Here is a 16,344-nt window from a genome sequence, read left to right as displayed (position 1 = left end):
CCCCAGCAGGGAGCGTGTTCTTCTGCCCAGGAACAGCAGTCCAGGTTTGGATGACTCAGAAGATATCCAGGTCTCTGGCAGGTACCCCAGAGTGGCCCCCCCATCCTTCTGGGGGTGGCGAGAGTAGGCGGGGGGGTGGGCAGCCGAGATATCCCTACCTCCCACTGTGATGTCACAGAGAAAACCTCTTGTGTCAGCCAGCCCCACCCGCCCTGGGCCGCAGGATATCCTTTCCATCTCCGGCAGCCCATCTCACACCACCTCACCCCTCTGCTGGCAAGAGGGGACCTGATTCGTCTTCACACCAGAAACTCATTCCGTGCAACCGATTAAGGCAGAGCCGAAGAGAAACGGAAACACCCTTGCCTCAGAGCTTCAAAAGTGAATGAGCAAACCCTCCCAACTGACTCAAAATGTTTGTCTCACCCAGAAGGTAGGTACCAAGACTTTTTTTTTTTTTTTCGGTTTTATTTAAATCCAGTTCGTTGACACACAGTGAAATGGTAGTTTCAGGTATACCGTATAGAAATTCAACAGTTCAGTATAACAACACGTCATCACAACAAAATTTTTGAAATCTCATGACTCTCCCCTGCATCATACCCCTTATGGTGGATTTCTAATACAGCTTATAAAAATTCACTGCCTTGTTTCACATGCTCATGGTAAGGAGCTTGAGAACACATTATGGGATTATACAAAACCGGATCAAAATTTGTTACTCAAGCCCCATTTTTATTGATAAACCTGGTGATGTCCATACCTCGGCCTTGGGGTTTTTTTCATCTTCTTCCATTATACTTCCCTTCCTTCCTCCTTTGCCTCTTCATCTTGCTTTTCCTTGCTGCTCCCAGGACAACTTAGAGCCCTCTAGTTCTCCTTTCTTCCCTCCCATCTGTATGATTCCCGCTGCCCAAATCTGGTTCCTGGTAAAAGGCTCAGCGGTAGTGGTAACCACAGAGCTGTGTATCACTCTAACGAAGAAAGAGCAGATTTTAAGTTCTCTGCCAGAAAAAGGTGAGGCATCCCCATGGTCCTGCTGGTAGTGAGCTCTGATCTGGAATCTACTGGAATTAAGGACAGCACAACCTTAGTTGGGCTCTTTCTGGTCTCAGGGAACCTGGGAGTATCTGCAGGGATCCTTGCAGCTCCAGAAAGACCCTCACTGTCGGCAAAAGATGTCTTGGCTTGTTTAGGAGAACTCACATCTGGAAATGACTTGCCTCCCATCTGAGATAGTTGGGAACTGCCATCTTTCTGCTCAAAGGGTTACTAAAAAAGCAAATGTTCATTCTCATACCTCTTGCCTTTCTCAGGAGAGAAAAATGAAGCTTACAATTCGCCAGAGAAATAAAACCCGCACGCACACTCACGCACACAGAGCAATGTGGTGTGCTGTTAATTGGCTGGATATTAGGGATCACAAAAGAAAGGATAGAAACCCAAAGTGAATAGGTCATAAATAGGAGAACCCACAGAAATGGGCAAGAACGCGATAGAAAAAGCCAGACATGGTAAATTTTATTGATTATTGATTTAGGAGAGACAGAGGGGGTATGGAAGTTTGTATATCTGAAGTATAAAACACAATGCGTCGCATCATTCTGTGTACGTTTCCATAATCTGTCCTGCGATCCCTGTCTTGTTTAAGTGTGTGCGCCTCCCCTTTACGGAGGGGCAGCCTGGGGTTGAAACAAGAGACTTTGAATATTGACTCCACCATTTACTAGCATTGCCGCCTGGAGCAAGTCAAATGCTCCCTCTGGAAACCACCTGTCCTTCAGGCCTATTGTGAGGGTTCAAGGAGATGTTTGTGAGGAGCCTAGCAAGGTGTCCGGAACACCGTAGATTCCCTTCCCCTTCCTCCACACTTTCACGAGGCCTCTTGGTCTTCACGGCGGGACGGTGAAGAACAACTCTCTCCTAATTTACTTCTGAATCACTCAGGTAGGTTGTGTAACTTGGCCGAAATCGTTAGTCCAGCGGTGGGCGGAGTAGTAACGAGAACCCAGAACTACTGAGGCTTCTCGGTGTCCCAGTTTCCCCTCTTGGGCCCACGAAAGGAGGCAAAGACACAGTCTTGCTTTAGAACAGCGGCCAGGGGCCTGAGCCTTTAGGGGAAGGGCGGGGGCTGGGAAACGCCGGACTTTGGGCTCCCCTGCACCCCGAACCTCCTGACCCTCAGGCCTACAGGCCGGGGAGTGACGAGATGATCGGATGACCCGGGCGGCGCAGGAGCCGCCGCCGGCCAGCAGGCCAGCCCTGGGCACCACGTGGCGGCGGCCCGGCCTCCCTCCCGCCAGCTCTCGCCGGCTCCTGGTCTCGGGAGGCCCCGGGCCGCGGCTGTCAGCGGACGCAGGAGCCTGGAGAGGAAGACCGGCCCCAGTCCCCGGCCCCAGTCCCCGGCCCCACCCGCTCGCGTCCCCAGCGCTCAGCCGCTAGGGCGGGGCCTCGCCAAACAATTCAAAACACGCTCGGGGCGCGTCGCCATGGCAACGCGCGCCCGCTGCTAGGCGACCGGGGAGCCATAGTAAACCGGGGGCGGAGGTGTTACTCATGGAGGGAGGGGGGCGAAGGCGGTCGGCGGGGACTCGGCGGGGCTCGGACACCGCGACTGCAGGGGGGAGGGAGAGCAGAAAAGTAGGGACGAGGGGGGCGCGCGCGGAGTGCAAATGGGGCGGCCCAGCTCCGGGCCCTGAGCATCCCTGGGGAGACCGCTCCCCTTCGGCGCCCCTTCCCGCCCCGCGGTCCCCAAGAGCCCCCAGCCCCGGCAGGCCCCGAGGGCTCGGTCACCCGCGCGTGAGCGATTGCCCCACAGGATGTGCAGATGTGGCTGCCGCTCTGATTCACTCCAGCTGCTTAGGGCATGGAAGAAAGGCCGCTTCCTCTCCTGGAAATGACTGCATTAGCAAAAGCCCTCTAACAATTCCACCAACAACGGAAAGGGAAAGGCGACAGAGGAGAGGCCCCCAAATGCTATTCTTCAGTCCTTCCCACTGGGCATAAGTAGAAGCGTTCCCAGAACTCAACTGGGGACCCATGTTAGAAAGGAGTCGTATTTATTCTACACGCCCCTGTTCTGGGGCCATGCGGACCCTAAACACTTGCGGGTGAGGTTAACCTGAGGCTGAGAAATCCCACAGCTAAGGGTCCTATGTTAATATTTTGGACATTCGGCATGGGCATTTTGGTGACATGACCCTTCCCTTCTGGGCTGGGAGGCCTATCAAAATGTCCTGCGTGAAGACATTCCTCGTTTTATCAGTGATTCTGTGAGCTGTGGAGCTGTGAAATCTCAGATGGCTCAAGATATGTCATCCGAATGCGTTCCAATCACTAGGGAATCACAGAGCTTGGGAAAGGACATGGCATTTCCAATCCGTCACTGGCTTTTAAGCAATCTGTTTGTACCCTGCTGTGAACCAAAGATAATACTCGTTCGTGAGATCACTGCTGTTTTCTGGGCTTTGCTCATCAAAAAGCAGGAATGTTTCCACAGGTGGGAGGAAATGTATTGGCAGAGGATCTGTTCAGTGAAACTATGGGTGCATCTGTGTAGAAAGGCACAGGGTGTGTCTGTGGACCTGTGGACCTTCTACCTTCTCACTGTTCTCCTGTATGGGAATCAGGAAGATTTGCGCGTCCCTTAACAATAAAAGACTGTTTGGGACACTTTTCTTTATTCACATGTGCTCTTCACCCATAGGCTTCCTCATTGTATTCTGAGCCTGGTTTCCATTACAAACCTCATTCACTGATTCCCGGATGTTAGAAAGTGCTGGGCGCTGAGGATCAACAATGAATAAAACACAGCTGCTCCTGTATCTAGCGACTTAAAGTCAAGTGAGCATGTTATGAGCTGCCTGAGAGGCACACGGTAGAACATGCAGGAACAAAGAACAGGGGCATGTAGATCGGAGCCAGCGACAGGAGAAACATTTCGCATTCCGCTCCAGCTTTTTGTCTGCTGAGTAACAGAAAGGGATTAGTTAATGGGTCATGGGTCAGATACTCTGACTCCTGGGCAAAGGACAGAGATACTACTACTAGGGAGGGCAAATGAACCTACCCTGGGAGAAGAGGCCACTATTGATAATGGGGCGGGGGGACAGACAAGAAGGGATTTGCCACGAGGCTTTGCCTTAGGGAAGTGGTATGCTATGCAATTTTCTCTGGGTCAGCATTCTTACCCATTGTTTTAATCATGTCTAATGGACACTGTATTCACAAAACAATAAACTGGATTCCTGTTTACAGAGTTTGTGTGGGGGTCCCCAAACCATTGTTTCCCTTTGTGTGTACTTAATAAATATGGTTTCGTACAGTGCAGGGAACAGGGACTGAGGACCTTAGCAAGTATAGGTTAGTCCCAACCCTTGGTTTGGTGATGTCATAAATGCTGAGTCACCTATACATCCCCATGGGGAATCGTCCTGACATGGTAACAGTCCAACATACCAAAGTTAAATACTGTTTTGGGATGTGGAATCTTTGTGTCTGTCCTGAGTCATGAGCTTCTGAGCCCAACCTAATTATAGTCATGGTGCATTGACTAGCAATGACTTTTTCTGTTCTAAGAGAGGAAAGAGAAGAAAAAAATATTAACATGCCTAAATTATAATGAAAGGAAGTGAGTGGGATGCCAGACAGAGAAACTCATGGTTCATCAAAAAGGGGAAATTAGACATTGTGGCATAGGGTCCTCGGGGAGGGAGGGTGTCCTCCCTGGATGGATCACAGCTAGTAGCCAGCCAGCCCAGCCATGCAAAGAGCCAGGCTTCGAAGGGGTGGATTCAGGCTTTGGGGAGGCCTAAAATAATGTAACTTTGGAGGCTCTCTTTAAGAAGAATCATACAAAATGAGGAGTATGTAACGGTCTGGGAAAGGGGCTGAGTTAGCAGAAGACCCCAAAGCCAAAGTGTCCCTGGCTTCACTCAGTCTACCTCTAGGCCTCCTCACATAACCTCCAGCCTGTGCCGCTCCCATCCCCTTTCCCTTGGAGAAGGCACATTTAATGCTATGAGGGCAGAGGGGGTGCGGTTTCTGAGCAGAGGCAATAAAAACCAAAGACATCAGACTGTGCCAAACAGTGACTCAAGCGGGGTATGAGAAGTGTCTGCAAGTATTTGAAGGGTGTAAGCACAGAGCAGGGAAAAGAATTGTTCACTGTTCTGGGGTGGAAAAGAGAATGAGGATACGACTCAATAAAGAAAAATGTGCACAAAACTCATCAGGAAACATTGGCGAACTCTATTTTCTGACACCGTGGAGTTGTATGTCCCATGGGAAGTATTTGAGGATCTATTGAGTCACTGGAACTGGAACTGGCCACACACACACACACAAAAAAAGTGTGCTACAGGAAATAATCCTGCGAGATGTCCTCGAGGGAGCGGCTGGATACTCCCAGAGTTCGTTCCGAGCCCTGAATTCCAAAAGGCTGACACATGGCATTGTATAGATTAGTGAGTGGGGAGGAGGCCAAAGGAAGAAAAAAGAGCCATCCCCCCCGCAGGGAGGGACAACCACCTGCACCCCCCTGACTGGAGTTCAGGACGGAAGAGGAAAAATATGAGGAGACAGTGCCACCCAGCGTCAGGACAAAAGCTGTAGCCAGTTGAAACGTGAAAAGTGACCACAAAATTCCTCCTCCCTTCTCCCAGAGAGAGAGCTCTGCCACAATGAATTAAGGGTCCTTTGGGTGAAACGGAGAATCAACGCCTGGGCATAAGCACATGCGTGTCAAATGTGCTGTTACATCAGTCCTAGAAGAGTAGGAAGCAAGATCCAGAGACACCCATCTGGCTACAATCTGGATTAATTCTGTCAGAGGGGAGCAGGCCTTTGAGTCCCCAGACTAACTGTACAAATACACAACGGGAAAACCATGGCTTGGTTGGTGGCAAATCTGGAAGAGGTGGGGGAGGGCCGGGGTAGAACACGAAGGGTTTCATTAAACCTAAGCCCAAAAAGGAATCAAACAGGTATTACTTCATGGTACATTCATTCCCTGGCTGTATATTTTCCAGTCTGTTCGGCCTTTTCCTCGTTGTAAGGCTGAAGTGGCAACTTCCAAGCTCTTTACCTGCGGAACCAGAAACCAGAAGTCCATCCCTGGGTATATACGAAGAGTTTTCTACAATTGCACATTCCTGGACCTCACTCAGCCTTACTGTGGAATCTCAGGATGGGGCCCAGGAACCTGAGTATCTTTCAGTTTTCTGATGCTCAGAGGTTGTTCTGATGCTCAGGCAGAATTGAGAACCTCTGCTCTCCAATTAAAGAGTGGCCTTTTGAGGACAGGACGATCAAGCCAACTAACATGAACCACAGAAAGCATTACGAGAGGGGTGCAGTATGGAAGGACAGAGAGGAGGGGCTTGTTCTTTGAGAGAAAAGAAACATTTTCCAAGAATGAGTGGCCTTAACACTACTCTTGATAAGAGGCAGATCGGGGCGCCTGGGTGGCTCCGTCGGTTAAGCGTCCAACTTCAGCTCAGGTCACGATCTCGCGGTCCGTGAGTTCGAGCCCCGCGTCAGGCTCTGGGCTGATGGCTCAGAGCCTGGAGCCTGCTTCCGATTCTGTGTCTCCCTCTCTCTCTGCCCCTCCCCCATTCATGCTCTGTCTCTCTCTGTCCCAAAAATAAATAAACGTTAAACAAAAAATTTTTTTAATAAAAAAATTAAAAATAAAAAAAATAAAAAATAAAAAGAGGCAGATCGCCAGATAAAAAGGGACTGAGGACATTCCAGGTAGAAAAAAGAGCGCCTGCAAAGGCACCCAGGACAAAAAAAATGTGTGGCATCGGGGATTTGGAGAATCAAAAGCAGCTGCAGAACGAGCTCCATCCTTGCTATCCCAATTAATTGGTACAATTTTTGAGGACGGAAAGAATTCCTGGTTCTCAGGTGGCTGGCCGCAAGAAGCTATGCAATCCACCCCTTACTGATTTGTCAAGTTACTTTTTTAAAGTCTTAGAAACACTTTTTAAAAAAATAAACATTCTTCTTCCTATGCCCTGTAATATTTTCTGTGACTGCCATAAAATCAAGCCCAGTCCCACCAGCTACCGAGGGAACGGCAGTCAGATGGAAACTGAATCTTCACTTACTTTTTAAAGACCCGTCCCTCTGAGAATGCAGGTCCTTGCTTCTTTGTGCTTAATCCTGGATCCCTATTGGCAATCTCTCCCATGTAATCTTCCAGAACAGCTGGGCCATGATTGCATTGTCAATTATTAAATGCCCACGTTCCCTGCAAGGCAGCGGTTTAATCAAGAGACACTCCAAAAAAATAGGAGGTAGAGGAGGAGGGAGGGGCCGGGAAGTGGGAGGGTGGGAAGGCAGTTTCATTCTGTCAACATTAAACCAAAGGGACTTGGGGCACAGATGGCATCCGTGGTCCTTCAGACAAGCAGCAAGTCGCTGACCATGGCCAAGGTAACCCAGTTTCCCGCTCTTATTGCTCAGAACGTACATTCCATGGTTATTTTGCACCTGATTTAGAGGTGTGTCTGTCTCATCAATGTGTTGTCTATGTTAATTCTGAGTTTTTCTGTTAACCTCCGTCGATGGAAGAATTAGTGACGTTTTGGCACCTATGCACTTCCAATTGGTCTGAGCCAGAGTGTCAAGGGAAGCCACTCTCTGCCCCTTTTCTCAAGAGTAGAGAGTCACCTTGGCGCGGGACTTGTCAGCATATGCAAAGATAAAATTTTCTTATGGCTGCTACCCCTTCATGATGACCTTAAAGAGACCATTGCAAAATTAGACTTGGCCTTCCAATGCAAGAGGTACCTGAATCCTGGAGAGAAAAGGCCATGTTTAGAGGAGAAATAAAATACAGGATGAAGGGCGCAGTACTGTAAGTGTTGAAGATGATTCTCGAAAAGGCTCTTGAATGAATTCCCATTCAATAATCAAAATAATTCTTGAATGAGTCTCCTTGCGTCCGTCCTTGGTAGGACACTCCTTCTAGAAGCAGCCTCTTTGAGCTTTACTCCAAGCTGTAGTTCACCCTTTGTCTCTCAACTCACTGCTTCCTTAAATTGGTTATCACCTTGGTGCTGCAAAGTGGTCATACCATGGTGTGGGGTTCATTATCCTTATCTGGCAACAGTCTGCAGAATAACTTACAAATACGTGTAACTGGAAATGGATTGAGGGTAAAGAAAAAAATCTGATGTGATAGTAGTCAAATCTCCAAGCCATAAAGTTGCTGAAAATATAGAATTGCCTAAATCATTAGCTCAGTCTGTATACAGAATGATTAATGAAGATGTTTCATCTGGAAGTCCATTGCCTGTTCAAGCAATGGATATGAAAATAATTAGAAAGAGTATACCAATAGATTTCAGAACTAAAAACAAGATGAAAGCATTCTTTTGGGGGGACAGGGGCAATATGTGACTTCCATACCTGGTAATATAAGATCTTTCTTCATTCCTGATGCTGTGGTTTTCAGTCTTTACCAAGGTCACCCAGAGTCTTGCACAGACTGACAATTCTTGGGGGATTTAATTTGTTGAGTGCTTTTTTAAAAAAATCATATTAGCAGATTGCTTTCCAGAAGTCGTTTTATCATGTATTTTATGTATTGATTTTTATATGCATATGAACCTTATATATTTCTTATTGCCATAAATAATCTGTCCTTTATCTGTAGTATGCACTGTTTTAGTCCCTGGAAATTCTGAAGAACAAACTGTTATATTTCTAAGATAAAGTTCTCTGTTAAATGTAGAAAATGTTAAGCTGGAGATGATGAGGCAGATTTATGAGCCTGTCCCATTTAGCTATGGTTTTATTTACGTTTCTTAAGCTAAGAAGATTTAGGTCTGATTAATTCTGATATGAGAGATCCCCCGGAAAGCTCAAGATGGTTTACTTAAGAAGCGTCTGTCAGCAACTAAATATGGGCTTCTTTTCTGTTCCGTATGTATTAATGTAACAGTATAAACAGCTCCATAACACAAAAGTGCAAGACCGGTCAGATTTCTTTATTTTCTAAAGTTCAGTCTGGCTCCGAGCCACCACTCATCAGGGTTGAAATATCTACTATTAGTCATTTTTCAGCTGGCTCTCCTCTTAGGCTAAAAATGAGGAGGAGGTTAGGGGCTCCGGCCAGAGCCACACGGGCCACAGATCTTTCTGCGGCCACACACTGTCCCCGCTGTGAGGCAGGCACCACTGCTGCCTCAAGCAGTGGAGATGCCCCTCCAGTTCCTCCCCAGTGGCCAAGGGCATCCTCCCTGTGGCTCCATGACCATGACACTTGGTGTTCAGTCTCCACGGGCACCACCCGGATACCTCCCATTTGAGATTCTGTCATCTCTGTGGCAGTGTGTGAAAGCCGGACCCAGATCACCATCTCTCAGAACCTATAGCCCCATCTCCTCTCCCGGGGTCTCAACAACCCCGCGTCCCAGTTGGTCCGCTGCCTTCTTTAATCCTGAAGGCCCTAATCCTTGCTCCCCGCCCCCTGACTGGGGTGAGCCACTTTAATGTTTATCAAGACAATATATCCCCCTTTCCTCTCCTCTCAGAGGAATCTGTCAGGCAGAGAAGAGGGCAGCAAAAACTTCTGCTGTTACAATAACAAATACCTCAGCCCATCAGGACTACTACGTTCCAGTGAAGACAAGATCAAAACAATTCTCAGCAAGAGCATTAGAGTGACCACAATTCTTTTACTCAGCTTGAGATAGACTAGCTCAGTGGCTTAATCGCATTCTGACTGAGGTTATTATCTGATCCTTATTCAGATCATCCTCAGTAAACATGTTCGTGTAATAAGGTCCAGCTTAAACAAACAGCATCGCCACGGTGTCTACTCCGGGCCACTGCTAAAGCTGAGCCTCCACACGGCTCCTTGGAGAGAGCCCCCGGGGCGGGCTGTGCCTGGCACAGGGGAGGGGCGTGGCTTGAGCCCAGGGAGCCTCAGGATCGGGCACCCTGTCCAGATCTCCGAGGGGGCTCTGCAATCAGCTTCTCCGCTCCTGTTGGTCTGTTACAGGTGGAACTCTCGCAGGGCTTCTATGGCCAACGGGCATTCCTATCTGCCATCCTCAACATGCTATCACTCAGCCTCTCCACAGTATCCCTGCTCAGCAACTACTGGTTTGTGGGCACACAGAAGGTGCCCAAGCCCGTGTGCGGAAAAGGTCTGGCAGCCAAATGCTTTGACGTGCCGGTGCCCTTGGATGGGAGCAGCACCAACAACACATCATCCCAGGAGGTGGTGCAATACAGCTGGGAGGCTGGGGATGACCGCTTCTCCTTCCATACCTTCTGGAGTGGCATGTGGCTATCCTGTGAGGAAAGCGTGGAAGAACCAGGTGGGCTCCTCACCCAGGGGACCTTACGCAGCCAAAGAACCAGAGGGCAGTGGCACTCGCCATCCCCGGCTGGGCCCCACCCCCGGACTCGGCATCTCCCACTTCTGTGTTGTGTCCCTTCTCCTCGGACTCCCTTTTTCTTTCTTTGAAGTTTTATTTATTTTTGAGAGACAGAGAGAGAGCGAGCCCACGTGAGCTAGGGAGGGGAGGGGCAGAGAGAGAAGGGAGAAAGAGGGGCGGAGAGAGAGAATTCCAAGCAGGCTCCCCGCCGCCAGCACAGAGCCCCAAACCCACGAACTGTGAGATCATGACCTGAGCAGAGACCAAGAGTCTGACACGTAACCAGCTGAGCCACCCAGGAGCCCCAGGACTCCCTTTTAATAGGGTCAAAGGCCATCTGGATTTTCCCCTCCTGACTGTCTCGTAGACCCTCTGGTTTAAAATAGCATTACCCTTAAAGGGTTTCATTTAGACTTGTAACATCATGAGAATTCCCACTCTAGTGAGTTAGGATTGCCGTTTGGAGACCCAAGGGAGGAGAGATGATTCTTCTAGAAAAAGCCCTGGCTCTGCCTAGCTGTGACCTTATATGAGCAGCTTCCTCTCTACAGACCTTGATTTTCTCACAGGTGAGATGAAAGGATCAGAGTAGGTTACCTGTACAGCCCCTTCCTCCCCGCCCCCAAAAGGGTTTTTTCCTTCTAAGTATTCACATTATAAGTTACCAGGTCAGGGAACTGAAGCCCAAAAAGAGTAACTAGACCCTGTAAGGGTGCCCTCGACCCTCCCAGGTCTCCTGCCACTCAGCGCATACTGGCAGAGCGGTGCCCTGTCATTGTGCATTCCTTCACTTGTGGGTCTCGGTCAGGAGCAGTTGGCCTAAGGACACCCCCCTCCCCCCTGCGCAAAGCATTCAGAGGTCACCTGCTAGTGAAGTTTCTCTAAAGCCCAGAATTGTGTACAATTAACCACATGCTATTTCTCCCAATTTGGGCTAAGGGAAAAAGGAGATGGAAGAGAAATATAAATGCGTGTATATTTAGATTTAGTATGAACGTCCCGCTTAGCACTGCTCCAACCCCAGTCCCGGAAACAATCGAGAGCCATTCAGACCAGTGGTACAGCGGCAGCAAAAGGTTGACACTAGGATTGTGAACCCTTCCTGGCACGAGAAATGGGGACGTTTCCCCACGGAAGCCCTCTCAGCGATGTTCTTGTCTTCACTGTCTGGAATCGGGGCGGGGCGGGGCGCGGGGGGGGGGGGGGGAATTAATCCTGAGGAATTCTAGCCTATGCCATTGCCTGCCTACTGTATGCGGGCAGGCACTGGTCTGAACTGGTGGAGCTGCACCAGGTGGGAGACTGGGGGCAAAGTTTTCATCCCTCCCTGACGTCAGGCCTCGTCTGTGTTTCAGGGGAGAGGTGCCGAAGTTTCATTGAACTCACGCCACCAACCGAGAGAGGTGAGAAAGGACTACTGGAGTTTGCCACGTTGCAAGGCCCATGTCACCCCACTCTCCGATTTGGAGGGAAGCGGTTGATGGAGAAGGCTTTCCTCCCCCACCCTCCCCCGGGGCTTGTGGCAAGTATGTGGGTTTGATAACAAATTTAGTTGCCGTTGACTCGGGCCTCTCTGGCCCAACTGTGCTCTGCATTGTACTGTCATCTCCTTTTCTCTTCTTCTGAGCCCCACAGGCTGACACGCATTGCTTCCAGAGTTGACGCTCATTCATATTCAGGAATGCAGAACAGGAACAGCAGGAACAAATAAAGTTCACAAATAGAAAACCGCTTCCAACCAACCTCTCTAACTTCCTCTTATTGCCTAGTAACCATGTTGAAAAGCTTAGAGGGTTTTTCCCTCCCATATACACATATAAATATATTTTTTTCTATATATATATTTTTAGTGGAATGGAATGAAAAAGGGGAGGGAGGGAGAAAGAAACAAAATTGATCGTTCCAAATTCAATAAGGAGAAAAGAGAGACAAAAATGACCCATAGCAGTCATGCCCCTGGAAGATTTTATGACCATTAGATGGTTTCTTCTGGAATCTCCCTAATGGTGTTTCCAGCCAATCAAGTTTACTTGATTATATATCAGGTAGTGAGCAGAGAGAGCCGAGGGGCTGACAGCAAAGGACCCAAATTGGAGGAAGCTCCCAAGCAGGTTCCGGCTCTGTCTCATTCTCCCCTTCTCTGACTCCGCAAGGCTTTTCCCTTCTGATAGTCATCATTTGTACCACGTTCAGTTATTTAACTGCCTGGGTGAGGGCTCTTCTTCTTCTGGTTTCTGACAGAGATCCTATGGTTATCAATGGGAGCCCAGTTCTCCTCCATTGGACTTGAATTCGTCAGCTTCCTCCTGCTACTGATGGACCTGCTGTTCACTGGGAACCCGGGCTGCGGGCTCAAGCTGAGCGCCTTTGCGGCAATCTCCTCCGTCCTGTCAGGTGCGTGCCTCCCGGGCTGGAGGGGGTGGGTGTCCTGGCCACCTTTGAGGCACCCCCGGAGGGTGTGTGTGTCTGCAGGGAGGGCAGGAACGGGGTGCCCACAGGCGGTATAAAGAATGGGCGTTGCAGGCATGTTTAAGTTGAAATGAAATTTTGTATTAGAGCATTATGTACTCTGCAAAATGATTTATCTCTAGGTTCTTTTTACTTGCGAGCTTTCCCAGTATGTGAAATATGGTTTGGTTTGCTTTTCAGTTGTACATATACACACACAGCTTTTCAAGACTCTTTTGGATCAAGTAAGAGAAAGAGATGCTGATATCTATCTTACATCTTATATCTGCAGATATAAGACAGATCAGGAATAAAGCTCACGTACAGGGCCTGGGTAGGAAGAAGTAAAAGCCCCAAATGCAGCATTGACGCAGAAACTTTTCCCATAACCCTACACCTAAAGCCTGGGGCAGCCTATTGGAAAGCTATGCATTCAAGGAGAGGCCCCCATTGCAGATGAGTCTCCCTGGGAATGTGGTGGCCGCTAGGTAATGGAGCTTCTCAACCTAGGCTGCACCTGATGCAAAACAAGGCGGTTGCTCCAAACTCCTATTCCCTGTAGACGGCAATGCCAGTGTCTCTCTAAAGGCGCTGCCTTCCTGTTCCCTCTGTAGGCCTTCTGGGGATGGTGGCCCATATGATGTATTCACAAGTCTTCCAGGCAACGGTCAACGTGGGTCCAGAAGACTGGAGGCCACATGCTTGGAATTATGGCTGGGCCTTCTAGTAAGTGCTTACCGTCTCCTGAGCCTTTTACCCCCTCCTCGGCCAACCTGCATTAGATGTTCTGCCCTTAAGCAGGTGCTTGCTCCGTGTCATCCTATCTTCTCTTCATCCTTCATCCCTCATCAGGGGTCTGTGGACCAGCGGGCTGGCCCATGAGGTCACATCTATTCTTTCCCCACCTCCTGGGGAGCTACGGAAGGGATTCTGTTTTTCCGATGATACGGTGGTAGCAGTTGCTTCTTCACCTAATACACATGTTGCTTTGGGAAACGAGACTGGTTTTATGTGACTTACGGAAGCGATGCTCCATGTTTTATGTATTTTGTGGCTCAAGGTATTGGAGGACAGAGCAACGAAGAAATAGCCTTGAGATTTGGTTGGAATCCCATGGCCTGTGAATGGCTGACTCTTCTCCTGTAATGAAGAGTAACTTCCTCCTCCTTCCATTCTTATCCCACCAAACTGTGTGAGAAATAAAACCTCCCCTGCTGGTCATTCCCTAACCCTTAAAGAATGAAGGGGCCAGTTGTTTTCGATTTCTCTTGAGGAGAAGCAGCCACCGTGACAAAATAAACACCAAGTAAACATCCCCTTTAAGAGTTCCTCGCCTTCTCCCTTGAGGAACATGCTGTCTCGGCTGCCCAGGTGCCAGCTTGGAGTTGCCCTACTGTCTGGGATTAAGTGTGAAGTACTTTCATCGTGCTGAAAAGACAGGGTGCTGGGCTCAAGGAGGCGATATGGAAGCCCATCCATGTCTGTTAGGAGATCCTATCCCCTTTTCTCATGATAGGAAACAGGCCATTTGATTCAGGCGTCTTTGGCCTAATCCACCAGCCACCAGAACTTATTTTCCAGACACATGGTTTTGCACCTTGTGTCTATCTTTAAGCCATTCTTGGCATCAACATCTGCGGGGCTCAGACTACAAAACTCCCATCAGAAGCATTGCCAACCTGAGCCCACTGAGTCTGTCAGAGGCAGCAGATAGGAACACACTGTGCCAGTGTGTGGCCTGGCTTTAACCATCACTTGACCTCCTGAAATTCCTCGCTAACCTCACACAACTTCCTGTTTCCTGGGCTTCCCAGAATCATGGGGAGATTTAGGGGTTGACTTTCCAAGTTTTTAGGAATGTGTTTGATACAGTTCCCTGGTGGGTTTTTTTTTTTTTTCTTCCTTGTCAAATCCATCCAGCTTCTCTTAAATCTCCGGCTTCTCTTCCATCCATTATAAACTCCCTTAAGCCAAGAACCACACTGTTTTCATAATAGGCAAATTCCACTATTACAACCTATAATACCTCCAGATTTGTAGTGAGTATTTCCTGAACGACTCTGAGAGGCTCAATTTGTGAACCCTAAGAATGCTAACCTCAAAACGAAGAAGGCAGAGGAATGATCACTCTCAGCATCTGATCTGAACAAAGGAAAATCTTTGGCAGGGTGTGGGGGGTGCTGAGGGGGTGCGTTGGGCTGCATCCACTGTACACGGCTGAGCTACAGGTTTGTGGAATCTCGGGAGATTACAAGGGTATCTGCAGCTTGGGAAGCAGTAGTCCAGAAAACTGTGTGTGTGTGTGTGTGTGTGTGTGTGTGTGCGTGCCATGTGTGTTTACATATGTATATAAAACAGGCACACTGGGAATAAAGGAGCTCAGCACTGACAACGGATCAATCCAGTGAAAACGAATCTGTTAAACTCCTAGTCTGACTCTTAACACTACTGACTACAAGAGTCATTCCCTTGGACTACAAAACGTTCAGAACGTATCCTACTAAGACAGACCAAATTAAGGCCTCGTGCCCATGGTTCTTGACCTACAACGTAGTGGAGGGAGCACACGCAGGTCCCTAAACCCTGAGGGGCATCGGCCTAGTTTGCTGGTAGGAAGGAATCATGGTATTTTCCCTGAAACCTGTAAGGAGGTCAGGTTCTTACTGCCCAATTTTTTTGTTCATCCCTAGCACGGCCTGGGTTTCCTTCACCTGCTGCATGGCATCGGCTGTCACCACCTTCAACACATACACCAAGCTGGTGCTGGAGTTCAAGTGTAAGCACAGTAAGAGCTTCAAAGGAAACCCGACTTGCCTGCCACATCACCACCAATGTTTCCTCCAGCAGCCATGTGCAGCCCACACAGGGGGTCCTTTGACCAGCTACCACCAGTATCCCAATCAGCCCATCCGCTCTGTCTCTGAAGGAGTTGACTTCTACTCAGAGCTCCGCAACAAGGGATTACAACAAGGACCCAGCCAGGCTCTTAAGGAAGAGGCGGCGGGGTCAGTCGTAGAGGAAGAACAGTGTTAGGAGTAGTGGGGGGTTTAGAGGGCAGGCTGAACCCAACCTTACATGTTCGTTATCAACATGTACATAAGCCAAAGTCTGTGTCTTAAGCATGGTTTTGATGGGTAAGAACAAGAGTATCTTAAAGTACAAGACCAAAGGGGTGTGTGCCCAGGTGCCATCGCTCCCTTTTCCTTTCCCACTCCGTCTCCTGTCTCATTTCACTGTCCCCCTATCTCCCATGTTCAGAATCACCTCCTCTCCTTTACTGATTGCTTGTTATGTGCCAGGTTCTGGGCTAAGCAGCACAGTCCCTGTCCTTTAGGAGTTTATCAGTTTGGTCATCTATCTGGGATTTGGAGGAATGGAGGTGGGCAACTCAACAAGTGATTGTGACTCACCTTTCCACGATGCACTTGAATTTTCCTGGAAGCCTCAGAATGGAAAACGAAGGCCCTTCCGGGAGCTTGGACATGTAGGACAGATGTCC

General features: G+C 48.9%; 1 protein-coding gene across 3 annotated transcripts; it reads left to right on the top strand.

Moving 5' to 3' along the window:
* The first annotated feature begins 209 nt into the window (after window positions 1–209).
* Window positions 210–15,951, top strand: GSG1 (germ cell associated 1). 3 transcript variants are annotated; one of them, XM_049625091.1, is made up of 6 exons: window positions 210–433; window positions 10,016–10,337; window positions 11,753–11,923; window positions 12,612–12,791; window positions 13,460–13,571; window positions 15,536–15,951. In XM_049625091.1, the coding sequence occupies exons 1-6, from the start codon at window positions 386–388 to the stop codon at window positions 15,876–15,878; spliced, it is 1,176 nt and encodes a 391-aa protein (XP_049481048.1). In that variant the 5' UTR covers window positions 210–385; the 3' UTR covers window positions 15,879–15,951. The 3 variants fall into 3 exon arrangements, with proteins under 3 accessions (XP_049481048.1, XP_049481050.1, XP_049481049.1); XM_049625093.1 differs by having other exon boundaries at window positions 211–433; window positions 11,753–11,800; window positions 12,639–12,791; XM_049625092.1 differs by having other exon boundaries at window positions 211–433; window positions 12,639–12,791.
* The last annotated feature ends 393 nt before the right edge of the window (window positions 15,952–16,344 follow it).

The sequence above is a fragment of the Panthera uncia genome, chromosome B4, assembly GCF_023721935.1.
Source record: "Panthera uncia isolate 11264 chromosome B4, Puncia_PCG_1.0, whole genome shotgun sequence".
In the NCBI taxonomy this organism is placed as follows: Eukaryota; Metazoa; Chordata; class Mammalia; order Carnivora; family Felidae; genus Panthera; species Panthera uncia.
Note: the sequence above shows the minus strand (reverse complement) of the source record. Positions and strands in the feature narration are given on the sequence as shown.